Source organism: Nomascus leucogenys, chromosome 2 (assembly GCF_006542625.1).
Source record: "Nomascus leucogenys isolate Asia chromosome 2, Asia_NLE_v1, whole genome shotgun sequence".
Classification (NCBI taxonomy): Eukaryota; Metazoa; Chordata; class Mammalia; order Primates; family Hylobatidae; genus Nomascus; species Nomascus leucogenys.
Window position 1 is genome coordinate 23,826,743 of NC_044382.1, and position 23,407 is coordinate 23,850,149.

The 23,407-nt window shown below is 41.7% G+C and overlaps 1 protein-coding gene across 1 annotated transcript in view; it reads left to right on the top strand.

The window, feature by feature from the left end:
* Nucleotides 1–2,730: 2,730 nt before the first annotated feature.
* GEMIN5 (gem nuclear organelle associated protein 5) overlaps nt 2,731–23,407 on the top strand; it is a 51,545-nt gene continuing 30,868 nt past the window's right edge. Inside the window, exons 1-11 of the mRNA XM_030825980.1 lie at nt 2,731–2,998; nt 3,760–3,920; nt 5,110–5,291; nt 8,877–9,028; nt 9,555–9,674; nt 12,466–12,598; nt 13,566–13,731; nt 15,048–15,260; nt 16,245–16,330; nt 20,244–20,326; nt 21,559–21,695. Of these exons, the coding sequence (XP_030681840.1) occupies nt 2,833–2,998; nt 3,760–3,920; nt 5,110–5,291; nt 8,877–9,028; nt 9,555–9,674; nt 12,466–12,598; nt 13,566–13,731; nt 15,048–15,260; nt 16,245–16,330; nt 20,244–20,326; nt 21,559–21,695 (1,599 nt within the window). The 5' untranslated portion in view covers nt 2,731–2,832. The remainder of the gene's footprint in view (nt 2,999–3,759; nt 3,921–5,109; nt 5,292–8,876; nt 9,029–9,554; nt 9,675–12,465; nt 12,599–13,565; nt 13,732–15,047; nt 15,261–16,244; nt 16,331–20,243; nt 20,327–21,558; nt 21,696–23,407) is intronic.

The window sequence follows — 23,407 nt, forward strand, 5'->3', positions numbered from 1 at the left end:
TGGTCAGGCGAACCTGGCTTGGGAATGAATGAATTAATAAAGGCCGAAAGCACGTGGACTTCCGAAAATTCACCTGGATTCAGAAAAACTGAAGCCCCAACTCACAAACTAGAAAGGAGTAGGGGAACCGAATCCGTGAACAAGCCACCTAATCCAGTGGTCCTCAGTTTTCTTATCAGAAATGACTAAACTTAGGGCACAAGCTTGTTGTAAAGATCAGTTGAAATAGTATGAAAGCTATTTTATTTCATTTTATTGAAACAGGGTCTCTCTCTCGCTCAGGCTGGAGTGCGGTAGCAACGACCTAGTCTCACTGCAGCCTCGACCCCGGGCTCAAGCCACCCTGTTACCTCAGCCTCCCAAGTAGCTGGGACTACAGGCGCACATCACCACGCCCGGCTAATTTTTGTATTTTTTATAGAGAAGGAGTTTCCCCAAATTGCCCAGGCTGATTTCAAATTCTTGGGCTCAAGCAATCTGCTCTCCTTGGCCTCCCAAAGTGCTGGGGTTAGAGGTATGAGCCACCAAACCTAGCCTAAAATCTCTTTTAAAGAGCAAATAGTTCACATATGATGTACGCTGTCCTAATCCCTACTAATCTGGTTGACCTTCAAGAATGAGTTTATATTCATCTGGCATTTACTGCCTTATGTCCGGCAGGTATTTCACTAAATCTCATTTATTCCTCACAACAATCCAACAAAGCATGGATTATCATTTTCCTTCTTCAAATGAGGAAACATATTTAGGATAGGTTAAAGCCTCTTAACAACTGGCAAACCAGTGATCAATCTACGGCTAGGTGCCTCCAAATTTGTTCCCCTAGACGCCTGCAAATATATGTATTTGACCTCTCTGTATTAGAATAACAGGTAATTCAGATTTTGGTTTGCTACATATGCAGGAGTGTCAGATATCCAACGCAAACAAGCAACACACGAGTAGTGCAGAATCTGAGCATTTCAGCATTTTTGAGTTGAAAGGAAACTTTGTTCCACACCATTTACCACATACAGCTTCCTTCACACAGCTGGCCCTCAATCAAGCAAATCAAGAGTCACTCCAATTTGCTTCTCTGTCATCTTTGAGTGCCCAGAACCCAGAGCCAGAATTTCCACCCAGTTGCAGAAACTGTTCTTTCTCTTTTTAATTCCAGATTTGTACTTTCATATTTGTGTTTGTTTTATTTTTTTGAGACAGGGTCTCACTCTTGCCCAGGCTTGAGTGCAGTAGCTCGATCACAGCTCACACCAGCCTGTCTCCCGGGCTCCATATTGTAATGGCCAACCTTGTTTTTACTAACCCTGTTTTTAGACTCTCCCTTTTTCCTCTGATCACCTAGCCTTGTTTCCACCTGAATTGACTCTCCCTTAGCTAAGAGAGCCAGACACACTCCATCTTGGCTCTTCCACTGGCAGCCCCTTCCTCAAGGACTTAACTTGTGCAAGCTGACTCCCAGCACATTCAAGAATGCAATTAACTGATAAGATACTGTGGCAAGCAATATCCGCAATTCCCAGGAATTCATCTGATGGATAACGCCCAAAGCCCCAAGTCTATCACCTTGTAATAGTCTTAAAGCCCCTGCACCTGGAACTGTTTACTTTCCTGTAACCATTTATCCTTTTAACTTTTTGCCTACTTTATTTCTGTAAAATTGTTTTAACTAGACCCCCCTCCCCTTTCTAAACCAAAGTATAAAAGAAAATCTAGCCCCTTCTTCCGGCCGAGAGAACTTTGAGCGTTAGCCATCTCTTGGCTGCCGGCTAAATGGACTCTTAATTCGTCTCAAAGTGTGGCGTTTTCTCTAACTCACTCAGGTACAACAATATTTTTGTTAAGTGGCCTCTTGTGCATACCTTTTTTTGTTTTGTTTTGTTTTTATTTGAGATGGAGTCTCGCAATGTCGCCCAGGCTGGAGTGCAGTGGCGCGATCTCTGCTCACTGCAACTTCCGCCTCCCAGGTTCAAGCGATTCTCCTGCCTCAGCCTCCCTAGTATTGGTTGTCTAGGGATTGTTGCATTTTACTTTTTTTTTTTTTTTTTTTTTGATATGGAGTCTCACTCTGTCTCCAGGCTGGAGTGCAGTGGCGCGGTCTCCGCTCACAGCAACTTCCGCCTCCCGGGTTCAAGCGATTCTCCTGCCTCAGCCTCCCGAGCAGCTGGGATTAGAGGCGCCTGCCACCACGCCCGGCTTATTTTCTTATTTTATTTTATTTTTGTATTTTTAGTAGAGACGAGGTTTCACTATGTTGACCAGGCCGGTCTTTAACTCCTGACCTCGTGATCCGCCCGCCTTGGCCTCCCAAAGTGCTGGGATTACAGACGTGAGCCACCGCACCCGGCCTCTTGTGCATATCTTTAAAACACCTCCACAACTAGCAAAGTTCTCTGGCACATAGCGTTCAAAAAACGCTAGACGGGATAGTGGTTGAACAGGTCCAAAGAATAAACTGGTAGCGTGGGGCGGTGGTTCCACTAGTCTAATCCTCTAATTTTGTGCCTTTCTGTGGGAAGTGAGAATGCTTAACCTCGGGGCCGTGTTCAGGCAACACCCGACCCTAGCCAGGGTTGGGGCGGACCGCCTCCCGCGGGCTAGGTACTGAAGGCTAGCTCAGCACGCGTGGTCCCGCCCTTCCCAGCCCGGCGGCAGCGGGAACGGAACGCGCGGTGCTGGCTGGGCCTCGACGCGCACCGTAGCGACTGCCCGAGAAGGCGGAGCTCGGAGTTCACCCCGCCCCGCTCCCTACCTAAAGCGTGAGGCTGCGAGCGGTCGGCTGTGGCAGCTTCTCTTGGCTGTGGCAGCTTCTCTTGGCTCTGACGGCTTGTAGTTATGGGGCAGGAGCCGCGGACGCTGCCGCCCTCCCCCAACTGGTACTGCGCCCGCTGCAGCGATGCCGTTCCCGGGGGCCTCTTTGGCTTCGCCGCGCGGACCTCCGTCTTCCTTGTCCGCGTGGGCCCGGGCGCAGGCGAGAGTCCAGGGACACCCCCGTTTCGAGGTAACTCACCACCCTTGGGCCCGAGACTTACTGCCCTTTCTACGCTCCCCAGGGGCGCCGAGTGGACGTCTCCAGCCACCCCGTTTTCTACAGCTAGGGAAACTGAGGCCCAGGCTGGGAGGAGAGGCAGCCCACAGTCACTAAGCTGAGTTGCTTCTGGTCTCCCAATGATACACCATGCTGTGGCCTAGCGGTCCCGCCTCCCGGAGCTTCCACGTGCGGCAGCTTGCTTACTGAAAAGTTAGCCTTGTATAGTCCCGGCCATTTATATGGCTCTCCCGCCCAGCCCGGTGCGCGCCAGACCCCCGGGAGCCTTCCTAAGGGGGTCCTAAGCAAGATCCTGCAACGTGTGGCATTCCTTACTGTAAGATGAATGGGTTGAAGCAGATGCTTTCAGGCTCCAAACTAGGCTTTGATTGTGCCTTAGGATATGACATGCCAGATAATTTATTCTGGCCACATCTAAATAAGAGTCACTTTCACATTATTTGAGCTGCTTTCCAGTCTGTGAACTAAGCAGAGCAAGATATATCAACATTCATTTCACAGTTGAGAAGCTGAGGCTCAGAGACTTGTTCGAAGTCACGTGGCACAGCCAATATCAGCATTTGGGAATTCTGATTGTTAAGTCTGTCGGTGTTTCAGTTATACCATGGGTTGAGTAACTAAAGCATCTGCTTACTCATCATCCAACAACAGTATGATTCGCCAGGAACCTTGGATAGCACCTCGATTAACCTAGCATCTGGTTTTGCTTAAAGTCATAGGAGAGTTGGTGGGACACACCGAAAGGGTCTCTGGCTTCACATTTTCTCATCACCCTGGTCAGTACAATCTCTGTGCCACCAGCTCCGACGATGGGACTGTGAAAATATGGGATGTAGAGACAAAAACAGTTGTGACAGAACATGCACTCCATCAGGTACCATGGCTTACTGGTTTCTCAAACCGTTTTTATCTATCTGTGCTGAGGGTTCTTCTGTTGCAGGCTAGTTTTGCTAGCTCATCTGTGCAAAGTAACTTGTAATTGTGTTCATTAACTAGATAAGAAACTATGTTGTAAGATGTCTCAACTTTTTTTGAAAGGAGATACATACAAACCAGAGGTTGGCAAACTGCTCTGTGCCTATTTTTGCAAATAGGTTTTATTAGAATACAACCACACTAATTCATTTAAGTATTGTCTATGACTGCTTTCATGCTACAAGAGTTGAGTAGTTTGCAACAGGCATGGTATGGCCCACAAGGTCTAAAACAATTACCCTCCGGTTATTGATACAAATGGACTCCTGATATAGACTGTAAATGAGTGAATGAAACTCATTTCTAAGCTAGATAGTTACTTGATGTACCTGCCTTTTGAGAGAGCAAAGGAAAAGACCTGCTTAATAAGAACTTTGCATTAAGCTATTTAAAAAATTTTTAATGATTATTTGATCTCCAGTAGTCTAAATCTTCCCACCATTTTGTTAATATCGTGTTGCTATACAAGTACTACTAATAAGTATTAACTACTTCTATTTTAATTTTTATTTATTTATTTTTTTGAGACGGAGTCTCGCTCTGTCGCCCAGGCTGGAGTGCAGTGGCGCGATCTCGGCTCACTGCAAGCTCCACCTCCCGGGTTCACGCCATTCTCCTGCCTCAGCCTCCGGAGTAGCTGGGACCACAGGCGCCTGCCACCACGCCCGGCTAATTTTTTGTATTTTTAGTAGAGACGGGGTTTCACCGTGTTAGCCAGGATGGAATCGATGTCCTGACCTCGTGATCCACCCGCCTCGGCCTCCCAAAGTGCTGGGATTACAGGCGTGAGCCACCGTGCCCTGCCATATTAACTACTTTTAATGTATATATGTAGCATTATGCTGGTTTGTGATACAAGTTAAAAATTAAGTAGAACGGCCGGGCGCCTGTAGTCCCAGCTACTCGGAGAGGCTGAGGCAGGAGAATGGCGTCAACCCGGGAGGCGGAGCTTGCAGTGAGCCGAGATTGCGCCACTGCACTCCAGCCTGGGGGACAGAACGAGACTCCGTCTCAAAAAAAAAAAAAAAAAAAAAAAATTAGCTAAAACTTCAGCATTGACAATAACAAATTTTTGTTTTGTTTTAAAGCATACGATATCAACATTACATTGGTCTCCTCGAGTAAAGGACTTACTAGTATCTGGGGATGAAAAAGGAGTAGTTTTCTGTTACTGGTTTAACAGAAATGATAGCCAGCACCTCTTTATAGAACCCAGGACAATTTTCTGTCTTACTTGTTCACCTCATCATGAAGATTTAGTAGCCATTGGGTAAGTACTGTGCCATCTGTATTAATGATTTTTGTTTGTTTATGATCGTGTTTTGCATTTTCTTTACCTTCTTCTGTCCTTTTATTCCTCAAAGGAAACCATCTACAGCTGTTAACCACTCCCCCTGAGCCCTTGGCATCATTTATTCCTCTAGGTCCTTACTGTCTCTGCCACTCCGTTTTTGTTTCCTTGGTTTCCATGGTACTGTACTTTCTTCGTTCTTCGGGTCTAACTCCTCCAGTCAACCTTTACACGTAGGAAATGTCCTCTTTCACCTTTTTCGCTTTCTCTACTGCCCGTTGATATAACATGAACTCCTAGGTGTCAGATGACTTTGCTGGGTCTCTCTAGTTCTGAGCCCTCCCTTTAGATTGGGAAAGTGATATGGCATTGGGATCTGTTTCCTCGTTGATCACCAAGGTTGTTTCACATGAGCTGCCTGAATACACATCCCCCTTTCCTTCACCATTTCATGTACTTCTCACTGAAAGATGTCTATTTTCTCTAATTTGAAGACTTAAGCAATTTCCCTAGAATGTTGAAGGAGAAATTCTGATTGGAGTGAATTTGAAAGACTGGGGACTAAGACAATAGAGATATACAAAGAGACAACAACTCTTTCACAAAGTTTGTTGTAAAAATGTGCATAGACATGAAGCCAGAGGGGATAGATGGGGTCAAGGGAGTATTAAATGGGAAATACCAGGGACCTGTTTTTATGCTGGTGGAAGTAAGGCTTGAAAAGAGGAAGAGCTTGTTGCAGGAGTAAACTATGATAAATGTAGGGGTATTGCTGAAAAGTCAAGAGGGGATTGGATTCAGATGACAAGAAGAAAGAACAGCTGGGAATATAGAAATAGGTGCAAGTAGATTTGTAGATGTGTTTGGAAGAAAAAGGTGTACCATTCTGGGATTTCTGATTTTCTCAGTGAAGCATAAGTCAGAGTGGTAGAGTCAAGTTCATCATGGGGTTGAAACCGGATATGCGAAGAAGGTATGAAAATGGTCAAAGAGAATAGGAAAATGAATGTACTAAGGAAAATTATAGGCCCAGTGTTCACTGTTGAGTGGCAAACAAAGAATCGTGGCCATAAATTTAAAGTAAACTCAAACTGTTTGAGAAAGGAGATGGTTGGATTCAGCCAGGTTTGGGGCTTTGTGGAGTAAGTACACTTGAGGGAGGAGATGGGGCGTACAGGTATTTTTAAAAGTTGATGATAAGGCTGGGTGCAGTGGCTCACACCTGTAATCCCAGCACTGTGGGAGGCCGAGGCAGGTGGATCACCTGAGGTCAGGAGTTCAAGACCAGCCCGGCCAACATGGTGAAGCCCCATCTCTACTAAAAATAAAAAATTAGGCCAGGCACGGTGGTGTACGCCTGTAATCCCAGCACTTTGGGAGGCCGAGGTGGGCAAATCACCTGTGGTCGGGAGTTCGAGACCAGCCTGACCAACATGGAGAAACCCCGTCTCTACTAAAAATACAAAATTAGCCAGGCATGGTGGTGCATGCCTGTAATCCCAGCTACTAGGGAGGCTGAGGCAGGAGAATCACTTGAACCCAGGAGGCAGAGGTTGTGGTGAGCCAGGATTGAGCCATTGCACTCCAGCCTGGGCAACAAGAGCGAAACTCTGTCTCAAACAAACAAACAAACAAAAGTTAGCTAGACGTGGTGGCACACACCTGTAATCCCAGCTACTCAGGAGGGTGAGGCAGGAGAATCACTTGAACCTGGGCAGTGGAGGTTGTGGTGAGACGAGATTGCACCACTGCACTCCAGCCTGAGCGACAGAGCGAGACTCTATCTCAAAAAAAAAAGTCAATGATAGTGATGGATCATGAAATCTGTGCTGCATTGGGTGGGGGGAAGTATGGAAAGACAAGTGTGGGTGAGTGATAGTGAAAATGGAAGGGAACCGGATCGGCAGTCTCTTGAAGTGGGAGCAGTGTTGTAGTAGGGTTGATAGGATGAACAGAAAGGTGGTAGGCAGGGGTCAGGGGAGGATCTTCAGAATAGTATTATTCCCAGAAAGCTTGATTCAAATTTCTAAATAGCTTGATCTGTTGGCGATTAGGTTGCATTACTTGGCAGTTTTCAAAGTCTAGGTCTTCAAAGGTTGACATACTCTAGTGTTTCTTTTAAAAAATAAATAAATAAATAAAGCTGTGCTGGGGTTCTTCCCTGTCGAATTCTGTAATGTGTAGGAAGTGTGAATAGGTACAGCCACTTTGTAGAATGCAGTTTTGTACTTTCTAATAAAGATGCATATATCTTAACATCCTGGCAGTTCCATTACTAGGCATCAAACCTGAAATTGTCTTAGACGTGTACATGAACATTAATAGCATTTTTTTGTTGTAAAAAATGGAAGCCCTTCAAAAGGAAAATGAATAAACTTTGATATATTCACACAGTGCAGTACTAATACAATAGTGTAATGACTGGCCAGGAACTAGAGTTACGTGTATCAACATGGACGAATTACAAACAGAATGAGTGAAAAAAACAAGCTGCAGGAAAATAGATTATAGCATTTATGTGCAGTTTTAAAATATGCAAAATCTATATCTTATTTAGGAATATATACAAAGAAAGGCTAGGAATGATATAACACAATTCACAAATAGAGTTTGACCTCTGGGTAAAGGAAGAAAAGGAGAAGAGATCTGGCAAGGAGAGAGGTTTGATTGAGGTGGAATGTACAGAGGACTTCAGCTCTATTGGTAATTATTTTTCTTAGGCAGGGTGGTAGATTACTTTTTTTATGTATCTGAAGTAGTTCATTTTTAAAAAGCTATTAGAATTTCTCAGTTTATTTTGAATTCATAAAATGACAGCCTTGGAATATGCAGGTCTAGAGTGTAGAATTCTGCAACTTTTGTTAAGTTCACAGTTTAAAAAGTAGTATCACTTATAAAAAAGATTATTTTCCAGTGCACTAGGACAAAATTATCTCTAATTAGAAGAGTTGGCCGGGTGTGGTGGCTCACGTCTATAATCCCTTCACTTTGGGAGGCCAACACAGGTAGATTGCTTGAGCCCAGGAGTTCGAGACCAGCCATGAGCAACATGGTGAACCCTCATCTCTACAAAAAAATACAAAAATTAGCTGGGCATGGCACATACCTTTAGTCCCAGCTACTCTGGGAGGTTGAGGTGGGAGGATTGCTTGAGCCTGGGAAGTCAAGGCTGCAGTAAGTGGTGATTGTGCCACTGCACCCCAGCCTGGGCAACAGAGAGGGAAAAAAGAAGAACAGTTGCTGGACCCTTGCAAAAACTATGAAAGTTCCCTTAGAACAAAATCATGGTCCACTGTGAGTTTTGTACCAGGCAACATACATAGTATTACCTAGTGCCAAGAGTTTGATCATAGAGAGAAGGGTTTTAACAAAACCAGGAGGCATAAGGTGAGCACTTTAAAAAAAGGAAAAAACAAAATTGTTTTTTTCCTCTTCCCTCCTCCGCCACCCCAAATGCACCTAACTTTAAGGAATGCACCAATGGTAACTCTAAGCCAAAATGTTTACTAGAGACTCTGTTCTCTCTTCATTTTTTTAGTAATATTTCTAACTCTTGTTTTTTAGCTACAAGGATGGCATAGTGGTGATAATTGACATCAGTAAGAAAGGAGAAGTTATTCATAGGCTTCGAGGCCATGATGATGAAATCCACTCCATAGCCTGGTGTCCCCTGCCTGGTGAAGATTGTTTATCTATAAACCAAGAGGAAACTTCAGGTAGAAATGGTTTAAGGGAAAGTTAAGTACCCTTGAGACCTGAAGAACAGAGTGGGTACAATTATATCATTTTATCTTTTATTTATTATTTATTTTTGGAGATGGAGTTTCGCTTTTGTTGCCTAGGGTGGAGCGCGATCTCTGCTCACCGCAACCTCCGCCTCCCAGGTTCAAGCGATTCTCCTGCCTCAGCCTCCTAAGTAGCTGGGATTACAGGCATGCGCCACCACACCCAGCTAATTTTGTATTTTCAGTAGAGACAGGTTTCTCCATGTTGGTCAGGCTGGTCTTGAACTCCCGACCTCAGGTGATCCACCTGCCTCAGCCTCCCAAAGTGCTGGGATTACAGGCATGAGCCACTGTGCCAGGCCGAATTATATCATTTTAATTATACCTAAAACTTCAAATTTTATAGTTCAGACCTATGAAAGAGATAGCTAAGTTTTGGAAACTCTTGCAAACTAATTTTTTTATATTAGTGTGTGTTTAATGCAAATTAAAAACAAAATTGCCACCTATCTTATAGAAGAAGCTGAAATTACCAACGGGAATGCTGTAGCACAAGCTCCAGTAACAAAAGGCTGCTACTTAGCCACTGGAAGCAAAGATCAAACCATTCGAATCTGGAGCTGTTCTAGAGGCCGAGGTAAGATTGATCGTTCTTTTGTGATGTAACCTATGTTGATCTGGTGTAAGTAGAGGGTTTTTTGTTCTGTCTTATTGCCCTGCGGGTGTATCATCTATCTGAGAGCGGTTCTTCACTTTTTGGTCTAGAATTCTGCTTCCTCATTAGAGCCTGGGCTAGAAGTCTCTATTCTCTCAACATCTGGTCTTAGAGATTAGTATTTCCGATGCATTCCAGGAGAAGACAAGGATCTCTTGCTTTATAGAAGGGTCACTGTTTGGCATGGAGAACAAAATATTTGTAATAAAAACAGGAATATTAGAACATGATATGGCCTAAGCCAGGAGAATGGAAAAGATCTTAAGAGTTAGAGCTTTTAATGCACAAATGCAGAATAAATTACATACACCCAGCGTAGAATTATGTGTAAAAGCTCATTTTATCCAAATTATAGAGCCCCTCAATCATTTAGCTTTCCCAAATGTCTCTTTGAACAGAACTTTTATCTTTAAGTTTAAAATATGAGAGAAACTCTAGGCATAATGAATATTTATAGTATATCATAGAATATAACCTTTATAGTAAAAATCTTGCTTTTCTCTTTCTAGCGGGCTTCTTCATTTTATTTTATTTTTTTTTTTTGCAGTTTTTTAAGCTGTGGTGGAAAATATAACATTTGCCATCTTTATCACTTTTAAGTGTGCATTTAAGTGGTATGAAGTACACTCTAAAGTTGTGCAACTGTCACAGCCACCCATCTCCAGAATTCTACTCTCCATTCCCCCCTCCCTCAGGCCCTGGCAACCATCATTCTGCTTTCTGCTCTATGATTTTGACTACTCTGAGTATTTCCTTTGAGTGAAATTATACATATGGTATGTCTTTTTGTGATTGGCTTATTTCACTTGGCATATATCCCCAAGGTTCATTGATGTTGTAATGTATGTCAGCATATCCTTCCTTTCTAAGGCTGAATAATATTCCATTGTATGTATGTCCCACATTTTACTTACCCATTCATTCACTTGTTATAAATAAAATTTCGGTGCCGCAAAAGAAATAGCACTCAAATATAAAACTTTCTTTTTAATTCTCAGCAAGGCAGTGTACTTCTATAGAAGGGTGCGCCCTTACAGAGGGAGCAATGGTGAGCGCACACTTGGACAAGGGAGGGGAGGGGTTCTTATCCCTGACACATGTGGCCCCTGCTGCTGTGTCGTTCCCCTGTCAGCTAGGGTTAGACCACACAGGCTAAACTAATTCTGATTGACTAATTTAAAGAGAGTGCCGGGGTAAGTGGTTTGACAGGAAAAAATGGTTATGGCAGGAAAAATGGTTATGGCAGAGCAGGAAATCAGAATGAGTCAGGGTGGAGCAGGTAATCGGGATGAGTCAGGATGGAGCAGGTAATCGAAAAAGGTTGCTTTTACGAGGAAGTAAAGTTTAAAAACAGAAGGCAAATAATTGAACATACTGACATATTGATTCTTTGAAGAGAAATTTAGAACTCATATCTCACACACTGATGGACATTTGGGTTGCTTCCATGTTTTACTATTCTAAATAATATGCTATGAGCATGGATGTACTTTTATTTTATTTGAAACCATGATAATTTTATCATATTTGCCCAAATGCATGTAAAGCAAGTAGCACAGCGCTTGGAATGTCGTCCAGTCTTCATCAATGGTAGGTAACTAATAGCATAATTTGGGAAGACAGAACTTTTTTAAGGTTTACAGTCTACTTTTGGGCATACTGCAGCTAAAAGTCCAAGTGGGAACATAACGCTGAGGATCCCTCCAGGAGGGTAACGTCTAGACTTAGAGGTGTCTGGTAAAATGGCCTTCAGTTGTGGTTGTGCAGCAGAATCAGCTGGAGAGTCTATGGAAAATGTAGGTTCTTGTACCCCACCTCAGATCTACTGAGTCAGAATCTCTAGGAGTTAGGCCCTGGCGTATGTATTTTTTAAAGTTCCACCTGTGGTTCTGATGCACAATACAGCTTAAAAAACGGTGATTAGAAGCATGTCAGGTGGAGGTACTCCCCAGCCACAGCATGTTGACTGCCAAATTTTTCTTTGTTGGATTTCTTGCCGACTAGAAATAGTAATCCCAACCTCTGTCCTTTTCGCTTTGGAGTTATGTCACCGCAATACTTTTGGGTACACAACTCAGCTGTGTTACTAGCTAGGTTCTCAGTTTTACTTGGGAACTCATTTTCCCAGACAAAAAAATACTTTTTCTTTTGAGGCGGAGTCTCGCTCTGTGGCCCAGGCTGGAGTGCAGTGGCATGATCTCAGCTCACTACAAGCTCCACCTCCCGGGTTCATGCCATTCTCCTGCCTCAGCCTCCTGAGTAGCTGGGACTACAGGTGCCCGCCACCACACCCGGCTGATTTTTTTGTATTTTTAGTAGAGACAGGGTTTCACCATGTTAGCCAGGATGGTCTTGATCTCCTGACCTCGTGATCCGCCTGCCTCGGCCTCCCAAAGTGCTGGGATTACAGGCATGAGCCACCGCGCCCGGCCGAAAAAAAAAAAAAATACTCGTAATACGTTGAGATTGTCAAGATAGCCTATGGAAGCTTGTTTGACCTAAATGTAGCTAGACTAGTATTAACCACTATTTATAGTGATTAAAATTATAACCATAATAATGGTTAAAATTGTAATCATTGGAAAATGAGATCTGAATTCCAAGTAACTAAACTAACAAGCTTGTACAGCACAGACTATTATGAACCGCCGGCGACTTCATGCATGTAGTTTCACTGTCTTGAGTGCCCATTGGGCTTCTTTTTAATCTGCAGGGGTGATGATTTTGAAATTGCCCTTTCTGAAGAGAAGAGGAGCGGGTACAGACCCAACTGTTAAAGAGCGCCTTTGGTTGACACTCCATTGGCCCAGCAATCAGCCAACACAGCTGGTATCTAGCTGTTTTGGGTAAGTCTTTTTTGGTCATGCTTTCTCAGATATATTTTGTTTTTCTATTTGGCCTCAAGTCCTCCTAGGATGGAGAAAGTAATGGCCAAGGCTTGCATTATGATGGGCCATTTGAAATGGAAAAATTATGAGACTAATGCCTGTATTGTCTACTAACAGAGCTGTGAAAAGATCAAATAAGTATAGTCCGGCAGTTAGGAATATGGACTCTGAAGTCAGAACTAAATTTCAGAATCACTTTGTCACTTACTGCCTTGTGTTCATGAGCAAGACCCTTTACTTTTCTCAGCTTCAATCACTTCAAGTGTAGAAAGGGGAGATGGTTATAATATTTTCTCTTAGGTTGGATTGCTATGCCCATTCAGTAAACAAAGTTCATTGACTACCTACTTCTAGTGGCTAGAGATAAATCTGTTTAAAGGGTAGTCCAATATACTCACATGGTTCAAGAAGAATGCAAGTATATAAGAAACTGTCCTTCTGTCTTCCCTAGCTACTTGGTTCCCCTTTCTGTGATTAGACTTTTTTGAAACAGGGTCTTGCTCTGTCACCCAGGCTGGAGTGCAGTGGTGCAAACACAGCTCACTGCAGCCTCAACCTCCTGGGCTCAAGCAATTCTCCCACCTCAGCCTCCCAAGTAACTGGGACCATAGGTGACCACCACCATGCCCAACTAATTTTTTAATTGTTTGTAGAGATGGTCTCACTTTGTTGCCCAGGCTGGTCTTGAGATCTGGGCTTCAAGCGATCCTCCTGCCTTGGCCTCCTAGAGTGCTGAGATTACAGATGTGAACTGCTGCACCCAGCCTTCCCAGAGATATTTTGTGCATATTTTCAGAATATGCAATTTTTCTCTCCTTAAAAGACAACAAATCATTTTGCAGCTGTGAGCCCAGACTCTGTCTCAACAGTCACTTGTTTTCAGATTGTTTGTAAAACAACTAATGCGTATGTTTTTCCTTCACAGAGGTGAACTGTTGCAATGGGATCTCACTCAATCTTGGAGACGGAAATACACCCTCTTCAGTGCCTCATCAGAAGGGCAAAATCATTCAAGAATTGTGTTTAATTTATGTCCTTTACAAACAGAGGATGACAAACAGCTATTACTTTCTACATCAATGGATAGAGATGTAAGAATGCTTATTTTCACTCAGCATTGTAGAGCAGCAGTTTACAACTTGGGTGGGATGAGAGGGCTTTTTCAAAGCACCTGTCAAGTCGTAATACTCCACCCCTGACTCCAATTTCACACTTATTGCTACAGATCAGCACTGAATATATCAATAGCTCACATGTAAGGAGAATGTGAAGACCCACCAAAATAGTTTTTTGTTAAAGCAGACATAATAAGGAAGGGTAGTTTTGCCCAGGGAAGGATGTATTAGGTCAAGCTTGTCCAACCCACGGCTCAGGATGGTTTTAAGCTCATCAGCTGTTGTTAGTGTTAGTGTTTTTTTTTTTCTGAGACAGTGTCTTGCTCTGTCTCCCAGGCTGGAGTGCAGTGGCGTGATCTCGGCTCACTGCAAGCTCCACCTCCCCGGTTTTACGCCATTCTCCTGCCTCAGCCTTCTGAGTAGCTAGGACTACAGGCGTGTACCACCTACGCCTGGCTAATTTTTTTTTTTTTTTTTGTATTTTTACTAGAGACGGAGTTTCACTGTGTTGGCCAGGATGGCCTCGATCTCCTGACCTTGTAATCCGCCCGCCTCAGCCTCCCAAAGTGCTGGGATTACAGGCGTGAGCCACGGTGCCTGGCCTAGTGTTAGTGTATTTTTTGTGTGGCCCAAGACAATTCTGCTTCCAATGTGGCCCCAGAAAGCCAAAAGATTGGACACCCCTGTGTTAGGTCCTCATGCTATGGTTTATCCTGGTTTGTAGTTTATGTAGCAGAATAGAAATCTTTCAGAGAGAATCGACTTTATTTGAAAGCCTGTTACCTTACTGTTTTGCAGTTAAGCTAGGCTTATTTGGTAGACTTCATTTTCTCCCTAGCCTGTCTCTTAAACAAGTGATGATTAAAAACTTACCATTTCTCCTTCCCTGGGTATGATAAGGTGTTTTGCCTTTTGAGAGAGCAGTTCTTTGAGTTTTCTACTGTGCTGAGGCCATTTTCTTCCTTAGAGTTTGCCAAATGAGGGGGTTACCAGTGCTATAATAGGACAGAAAGACCACCAAACTTGGAGACAGGCGGTGTGGGTTCTGGTTTATTCATTGTGTAACCCTGAATTCACTTGACATCTTTGGGAATAAATATATTTTAAGATCCCTTTAAGCAACATAATTTATTACTGTTTTTTTTTCTTAGCAGTGCTTTCTTCAATTCCTACTGGAAGACGTACATTATCCTTACCCAGTCTTTGAGCCTATCCCATTTGACCTATCAGGTTTTTTATTCCTATTTCTCTGTTCTTTTTTATGTTTAGGCCCTTACCATTAATCTTTGCAGGTAAAATGTTGGGACATGGCCACCCTGGAGTGCTGCTGGACCCTGCCTTCCCTTGGTGGGTTTGCATACAGCCTGGCTTTCTCTTCTGTGGATATAGGCTCTTTGGCCATAGGTGTTGGGGATAGCATGATCCGTGTGTGGAATACACTCTCCATAAAGAACAACTACGATGTGAAAAATTTTTGGCAAGGTGTCAAGTCCAAGGTTACAGCGGTAAGGATTCTTTTTTTGAGCTTGTTTTGAACTTTTTTTTCCAAATAATTATCTTTTATGCCTGTTCATTTAAATGAGCTCTGTTGAGAATCAAAAGTTTTAAAGTATTTTCAATGAAGTTTGAAACTAGGAAAGCAGAAGGATCCTGTAACCAAACCCATTATCCTCCAGAGTTTAAATTTATTAAGGCTCTGTTCATCTCAGCATTTTTTTCAAATAGTAAGAAGTTAGAAACAGCCTGACTGTATATTCATAGAAAATACATTAAGTTATAAGATAACCACATGTTGGAATGGCATCAAATTATTGAAAATGATAATGTAGATTCTTTCTTCCTTGATGTGGAAAGGTATATAAATGATTTATGAAAAATGTCAGTTACAAAACATGGAAAGCAGATTACAAAACAGTATGTGTAATTTTTTTGGTTTTCTCTAAAATGGTACCTTTCTTTTGGCTATTGAATCTAAAGGTAATAAATTTTTATGGTTTAAAAAGAAAATAAAACAGCACAAAAATAGAGAAAGGAAACATTTTTTTCCTACCCTACCCTCCACTCCAGTCCCCTACTTGAATAATCCAGAGAACCACTGTGGACAGTTTATGATCTATCTTTTCAAATTTTGTAAACTATGTAATATTAATAGAACTGTATTTTCTAAATTCTTCCAGAATCTCTTATTCCAACTTGACAGTGTATAATGCACATCATTTATGTATTTGAACTCATTTGGTTTTTTCAGTTGTGTATAAGTTTATTCAGAAAAATGTCTGGAAAGAGAGATACAACATCTGTAGTTGGTTTTTTGGATGAAAGATTACAGATGACATTGACTTTGTTTTTAATACCCTTTTTCGCCTTTAAATAATGAAGAAATCAGAGCAAGAAAGTTTTCCCTTTGGATGCTTAAAGGGTAATGTAAGGATTCCTTTAACTATATGCCCCACTTCTTATATTCTCACTTGGAAACTCTTTTTTTGTAGCTGTGTTGGCACCCAACCAAGGAAGGTTGCTTAGCTTTTGGAACGGATGATGGAAAAGTGGGATTGTATGACACCTACTCCAACAAGTAAGAAGTGGGTGATTCTTCTTCCATTGTGGCCCAGGGGAGCCAAAAGTTTGGACACCCCTGCTCTAGAATAATCCTTCACTTTCCTTTTCATAATGTTGCCTTTTCAATTTGAAGACTACAAATCAGTTGTTTGGTAGACTCTTCCACATTTTGGACTTGTCACTTATCTCCTTGTGGTAGCTTCTAACTCATTTCCCTGTTCCCTATGTTTCGTATGAACTAGAAGTTATGTCTAGAACTATATTCTCCACTACAGTAGTCATTAGCCACAGGTGATTACTGAGCACTTGAAAGGTGCCAAGTCCAAACTGAGATGTGCTGTAAATGTAAAATACACACCAGAGTTCCGAGTCTTAATATTTAAAGAAAATTTAAAATCTCAATAATTATTTTGATTATATTTTAAATGATACTTTCAGTGTGCTGAGTTAAATAAAATACATTATAGGCCGGGCGTGGTGGCTCACGCCTGTAATCCCAGCACTTTGGGAGGCCAAGGCGGGTGGATCACGAGGTCAGGAGATCGAGACCATCCTGGCTAACACAGTGAAACCCCGTCTTTACTAAAAATACAAAAAAATTAGCTGGGCGTGGTGGCGGGCGGCTGTAGTCCCAGCGACTCGGCAGGCTGAGGCAGGAGAATGGCGTGAACCCAGGAGGCGGAGCTTGCAGTGAGCCGAGATTATGCCACTGCACTCCAGCCTGGGCGACAGAGCAAGACTCCATCTCAACCAAAAAAAAAAAAACAACAACAAAAAATACATTATTAAAATTTCACTTTTTTCTTTTGCTTTTTTTAAATACAGCTACTAGAAAACTTTAGGTTACATATACAGTTCATCTTTGTGGCTTACATTGTTTATTTTTGTACACTGCTGCTCTAGAGGCTTGATTAGAATCCAGACCTGTGTGGTTCAGTTTAGTAGCCACATGTGGCTATTTATACTTAAAGTAATTAAAATGAAATAGAAATTCAGTTCCTCAGTTGCACTAGCCCCATTTTAAATGCACAAGAGGCATCCGTGACTAATGGCTACTTTATTGGACAACACTGTTCTAGACCAGGCTTTGGTGAACCATGGTCCATGAATTAATGGTTTTACCTTTTTAAGTGGCTGGAGAAAAATCAAAAGAATGTTTTATGACATATGAAGATTAAATAAAATTCAGATTTCAGTGTCTGTAAGTAAAATTTTATTGGGACCTGGCTACATTCCTTTGTTTACATTCTGTCTGGCTGCTTTCATACTTCCACAGCAGAGTGGAGTAATTGTGGCAGGGACCACATGGCTGACAAAGCCTGAAATATTTACAGAAAAGGTTGGCTGGCCTCTGTCTTAGATCATTCATTTCTGAGTGGAAATCATTTATGATACTGCAGAGCTGTCCTTTTGTTTTGTTTTGTTTTGTTTTGTTTTGTTTTGTTTTGTTTTGTTTGAGACAGAGTTTCGGTCTTGTTGCCCAGGCTGGAGTGCAGTGGTGCAGTCTCAGCTCAGCAAAACCTTCACCTTCTGGGTTCAAGCGATTCTCCTGCCTCAGCCTCCCAAGTAGCTGGGATTACAGGCATGTGCCACCACACCTGGCTAATTTTGTATCTTTAGTAGAGACAGACAGGGTTTCTCCGTGTTGGTCAGGCTGGTCTTGAACTCCCAACCTCAGGTGATCCACCCTCCTCAGCCTCCCAAAGTGCTGGGATTACAGATGTGAGCCACCGTGCCCGGCCAGAGCTGTCCTTTTTATATGCAGTTCTTGAAGTACTCATGTAGAACCTATATGCAGTTGACTATTCTCCTTTTTTAACTCTCAAAAAAAAAAAAAACACTATTTTAAGGCCTGGCACGGTGGCTCACGCCTCTAATCCCAGCACTTTGGGAGACTGAGGCGGGCGGATCCTGAGGTCAGGAGGTTGAGACCATCCTGGCTAACACGGTAAAAGCCCCTCTCTACTAAAAATACAAAAAATTAGCTGGACGTGGTAGTGGGCGCCTGTATCCTCAGCTACTCGGGAGGCTGAGGTAGGAGAATTGCCTGAACCCAGGAGGCAGAGGTTGCGGTGAGCTGAGATTGCGCCACTGCGCTCCAGCCTGGGCGACTGAGCAAGACTCCGTCTCAAAAAAAAGAAAAACTATTTTAAAGATTTATTTGAAGTACACTGTTTTTAATCAAATAAAACTTAAATAGTTCTATATCATCATGAAATTGCTAATTCTATTACATTATTATATCCTGGTTATTATAAGCTGAATATTCAGATTAACAGTACAAAAGCCATGTAATAGCCAGGGAGTGGTGGGTATTGCCCTAGAGCTATTATGAGGCATTTTGCCAGAACTGCTTATTCTATTTCTTTTAGATATAGGCTAAAGTAGGCCGGGCACAGTGGCTCCCAGCACTTTGGGAGGCCTACGCGTGTGGGGAAAAGAAAGAGAGATCAGCCTGTTACTGTGTCTATATAGAAGGAAGTAGACACAAGAGACTCCATTCAGTTCTGTATTTGAGATGCTGTTAATCTGTGACCCTACCCCCAACCTTGTCCTTGCAAGAGACATGTGCTGTGGTGACTTAAGGTTAAAAGGATTTTGGGCAGTGCAGAATGTGCTTTGTTTAAAGATAAAGGAGAAAACCGCCTTTAGGAATAAGGTGGGGCTTGCTGAAGCAATACTGCTAAAAGGTTTATGGAGATGTTCGCATATACATTTCAAAGCACAGCACCGGTGATGGTAAAGATAATCATGAATAAATACTAAGGGAACTCAGAGGCCGGCGCCGGTGTGGGTCCTCTGTAAGCACAGCACCGGTCCCCTGGGCCCCGCTTTTCCTTCTCTATACTTTGTCTCTGTGTCTTATTCCTTTTCTCAAGTCTTTCATCCCACCTAACGAGAAGCACCCACAGGTATGGAGGGGCAGGCCACCCCTACATACGCGGGCATATCATGAGGTCAGGAGATCGAGACCATCCTGGCTAACATTGTGAAACTCCGTCTCTACTAAAAGTACAAAAAATTAGCCGGGCTTGGTGGCAGGTGCCTGTAGTCCCAGCTACTCCAGAGGCTGAGGCAGGAGAATGGCGTGAACCCAGGAGGCGGAGCTTGCAGTGATAGGAGATCGCGCCACTGCACTCCAGCCTGGGTGACAGAGCGAGACTCCGTCTCTAAAAAAGAAAAAAAGAAAATAAATAGGCTGAAGTATAAATTAGCCTGTTTATAAAATATAAATTTCTTTTAGAAATTTTGATTTATTCTCTAGAATGATCACTATAAATTTGTCAGATAAATGGAAGTAAGTCAGCTGCTAATTATTCATAGGCTCTGGAATTCTAAAATCATACAAAGAATGTATGATAATTTATGGCAAAAGAAATAATGCTGCCTGGTTTTTTCCTACAAAGTTAAGCATTCTTTACTGACACATCACATATCATTACCACAACAACCTTCAAAAATACTCTTAGGAGTATGCCTTCTTTAAAAGACAATCACAAACTGAAAATCTCTCTACCCTGAAATCTTGTCTCAGTTTAGGAAATGTGATGTTAATGGCACAGAGTAAGTCTAAAATGACTTCTCATCTTTTACATGACTGTAAAGTGAATACATTTGGGTGGTGATAATATATGCTCTGGCTAGATAGGTAAGAGTAACATTTTTGCGGGGGGGTAAAATATGTTTGGGACTTAATCATTTTGGTAGTAAATGTCATTATTTGATATTTAAATATAATTTAAATGTAGTAAATATATGATAATTAACTGCTTTACGGTCAACTATTTGGAGCAAGATATTATTGAATTATTTTTCTCCAATTATTAGTAGTTATGTTTATAATGGGGACCTTTTAGAAAAAGATGGTCTGTTCTACACTATGCCTTTTTGTTTAAATCTGTTTGTTCTCTCTCCCCACTCTTCCAAAGGCCTCCACAGATTTCTAGCACATATCATAAGAAGACTGTATATACTTTAGCCTGGGGGCCACCAGTAACCCCCATGTCACTTGGTAAGTATCTGAACAATTCCGTAACAAATATGAGAGTATTCTTCCTTCAGTTTAATCCTAAAATATTAAAGATGGAAAGAGTCATAAATGGTCTAGTGCACTGACTGCTTATGTGGGCTACTTATGTCTCCAGGGGTTCATGAAGATAGTAGTGGCAGACGATAAATCACAATTCCTGGGAGAAACCATTTACCCATAATAAGCTTCCCCAAACTCACTAAAGCATTGTTTCTTCTATTTGATCTGAAATTTTTCATTGTATGTACAGTTATCATGCTGGGTCCTGATACCCAGTCTAATATTCCTCACTAAAACTTGCTGTCTCTTTTTAATTTTATCAGAATTAGAATGATACTTCAGTATATTAATGGAATAATATCTGTTTTCACCCACAGGAAAAGCAAACTTAGAGTTTCTGAAATGATCTCTTGCCTTTGATTCAGTATTCTGCTCCTTTCCCTCTTCTAGCCCCTCAGCCTTGTCTTTTTCTTATTCCTAGAGTAATGAGTCTTTTCTATTAGCTTTTTAAATGAGTGTATTCATCAAAAGTCTCTGATAAACTTTTCTTTATCATCTATGATGAAACATCTGTAAATTTCTATAGGAATTGCATTGCATAGAGAGGATAAGTAGATTTATCAGAACTCAAGTAGCATTGGAATTTGTAGTTCATTTATTCAACAGATGTTTACTGGGTATTTGATTTGTAATCTACCAGTGGTAAAAGTAAAACCTGCTCTTATAGAAACCCACGAGAATTACTGTTTGCTTCTTAAAAATTAACAAGAAGATTGCTGTGATACTAAGGACATCACTGCTTTGACGACATCTCTTTGTTACAAGACATAGAAAGTCCTACTGTGCTATGTAATTCCCAAAGAGTACTAATTTCTGGAAGAAAAAGCAAATTCTCAGAAGCCTTTGAGAACATGTATGTTTTTTGATCCCAGCTTTTGAACCCCTGTTATTATGAATACCAGAAGAATATTTAAAGCAAATATGTTGCATCACATAAATTAACCTAGAATTACAGTAGTATAGTTTTTTTACTTCTGCTCCCAACAACTGTGTTCAGATGGAAAGAACAGTGATTTTATTCCAATGTATTAGAATGTTTCAAATACATAGTTCTTTTAAAACAACTATGTAGTATGATATGGTCATACTATAGCAACAAATAGTTAAGCTGGTGAAGTACAAAACTGGTAAGTTTCTTTTCTTATTTCATACAGTAGGAGAAGGAGACAGACCTTCCCTTGCTTTATACAGCTGTGGAGGAGAAGGGATTGTCTTACAGCATAACCCCTGGAAGCTTAGTGGAGAAGCCTTTGACATCAACAAACTCATCAGGGACACCAATTCAATCAAAGTGAGTTCTTGTGGTCCTAAAGTCTTTTCTTTCTGTATCACAGATCCCTCTGTGTTTCCCATCTTGCAAAATAAATGCTGTTACTGGAGATTACCATCATCATACTAAGTCAGATTTCTTAAATGTTCTTATAAGGCTGTGCATGAATTTGTGAGTTATAACATATATCTTAGGAGTCTTTATCCTTGAATATAACAAAGAGGTACCTCTCAGACAGTGAGTATGAGGCAAAAAAATAAAAAAGCCAAAAAAGAACTACTGAAAAAAAAAGGTTTGTCTCAATTGCAACAATGATTTATTACAAACTTTCAGGTGTTATGTATAAAGCATCCTTTTCAGGCCAACCACTTTCACCAAAGTGATGCTGTGGTAAAAATAACAATAATATAGTGTCCAAATGCAACTGCATGATGTTTTACTCAAGACAAAATTGTCATTTTGTTTTTCTAGTAAAATGATTCTAGATTTACACAAAGCTACAAAAATAATACACATAATTTGCTTATATCCTTTACCCAGATTCCCACGTTTAATTACATTTGTGTTATCATTCTATCAATATGTGCCAGAACTGTCTTTTTAAAGTCATACCTTAAATGTTGAGATTTCCTTATTTCCTTACCTTTTTTTTTGTGACAGAGTCTCACTCTGTCGCTCAGGCTGAAGTGCAGTGGCGTGATCTCGGCTTACTGCAACCTCCGGCCTCCTAGGTTCATGAGATTCTCCTGCCTCAGCCTCCCAAGTATCTGGGACTGCAGGCATGGGCCACCATGCCCAGCTAATTTTTGTATTTTTAAGTAGAGATGGGGTTTCACCACATTGGCCAGGCTGGTTTTGAACTTCTGAGCTCAAGTGATCCACCTGCCTTGGCCTCCTTACCCTTTCAAATGAGTATTTTTATTTATTTACTTATGTATTTTTTGACACAGAGCCTTGTTCTGTCGCCCAGGCTGGAGTGCGGTGGTGCAATCTCAGCTCACTGCAGCCTCCACCTCCCGGATTCAAGTGATTCTCATGTCTCAGCCACCTGAGTAGCTGGGATTACAGGCACGTGCCAAGACTGGCTAATTTTTATGTCTTTAGTAGAGGCAGGGTTTCACCATGTTGGCCAGGCTGTGGTGTCGGACTCTTGGCCTCAAGTGATCCACCCAGCTTGGCCTCCCAAAATACTGATTATAGGCATGAGCCACCATGCCCAACCCAAATGAGCATTTTTATATTATTGCTCATTACTTTTATGGCCAGTATAAAAGTAACATTTAGTTATAAATTGGATTATATTGTTGATTATTTTCCCTCATTTTCTTAATTTTATCTAAACATTAACATTCAGCAATGAATAAAAGAGACAAAATTCCTGTTCCTAAGACTTCTAATTTATTGGCACTTGAATGTATGGATCAGAGGTTCATACTAGGAGTCTGAGCTGGGAATAGAAATTTTGAATCCCTTCACAATAATGATAGATGAAGAAGCTGTGGGCATGTATGAGGTGGGCTAAAGAGACAATTAACAAGAGAAGAGGGCCCAGGCAGCCTTGGGAAATACCAGCATATAGATATGGGAGGGAAATGGTTCAGGGAAAGAAGCTTTGAAGGGATAGAAAACAAGGAGAGTGTATATAGCTTTCTTTAAGGACCCATGGTCCCCACGTTGTCCAAGCTGATGGGCACAGATCAGTTTAATTAAGTATATATTTCACAAGGTTAAGC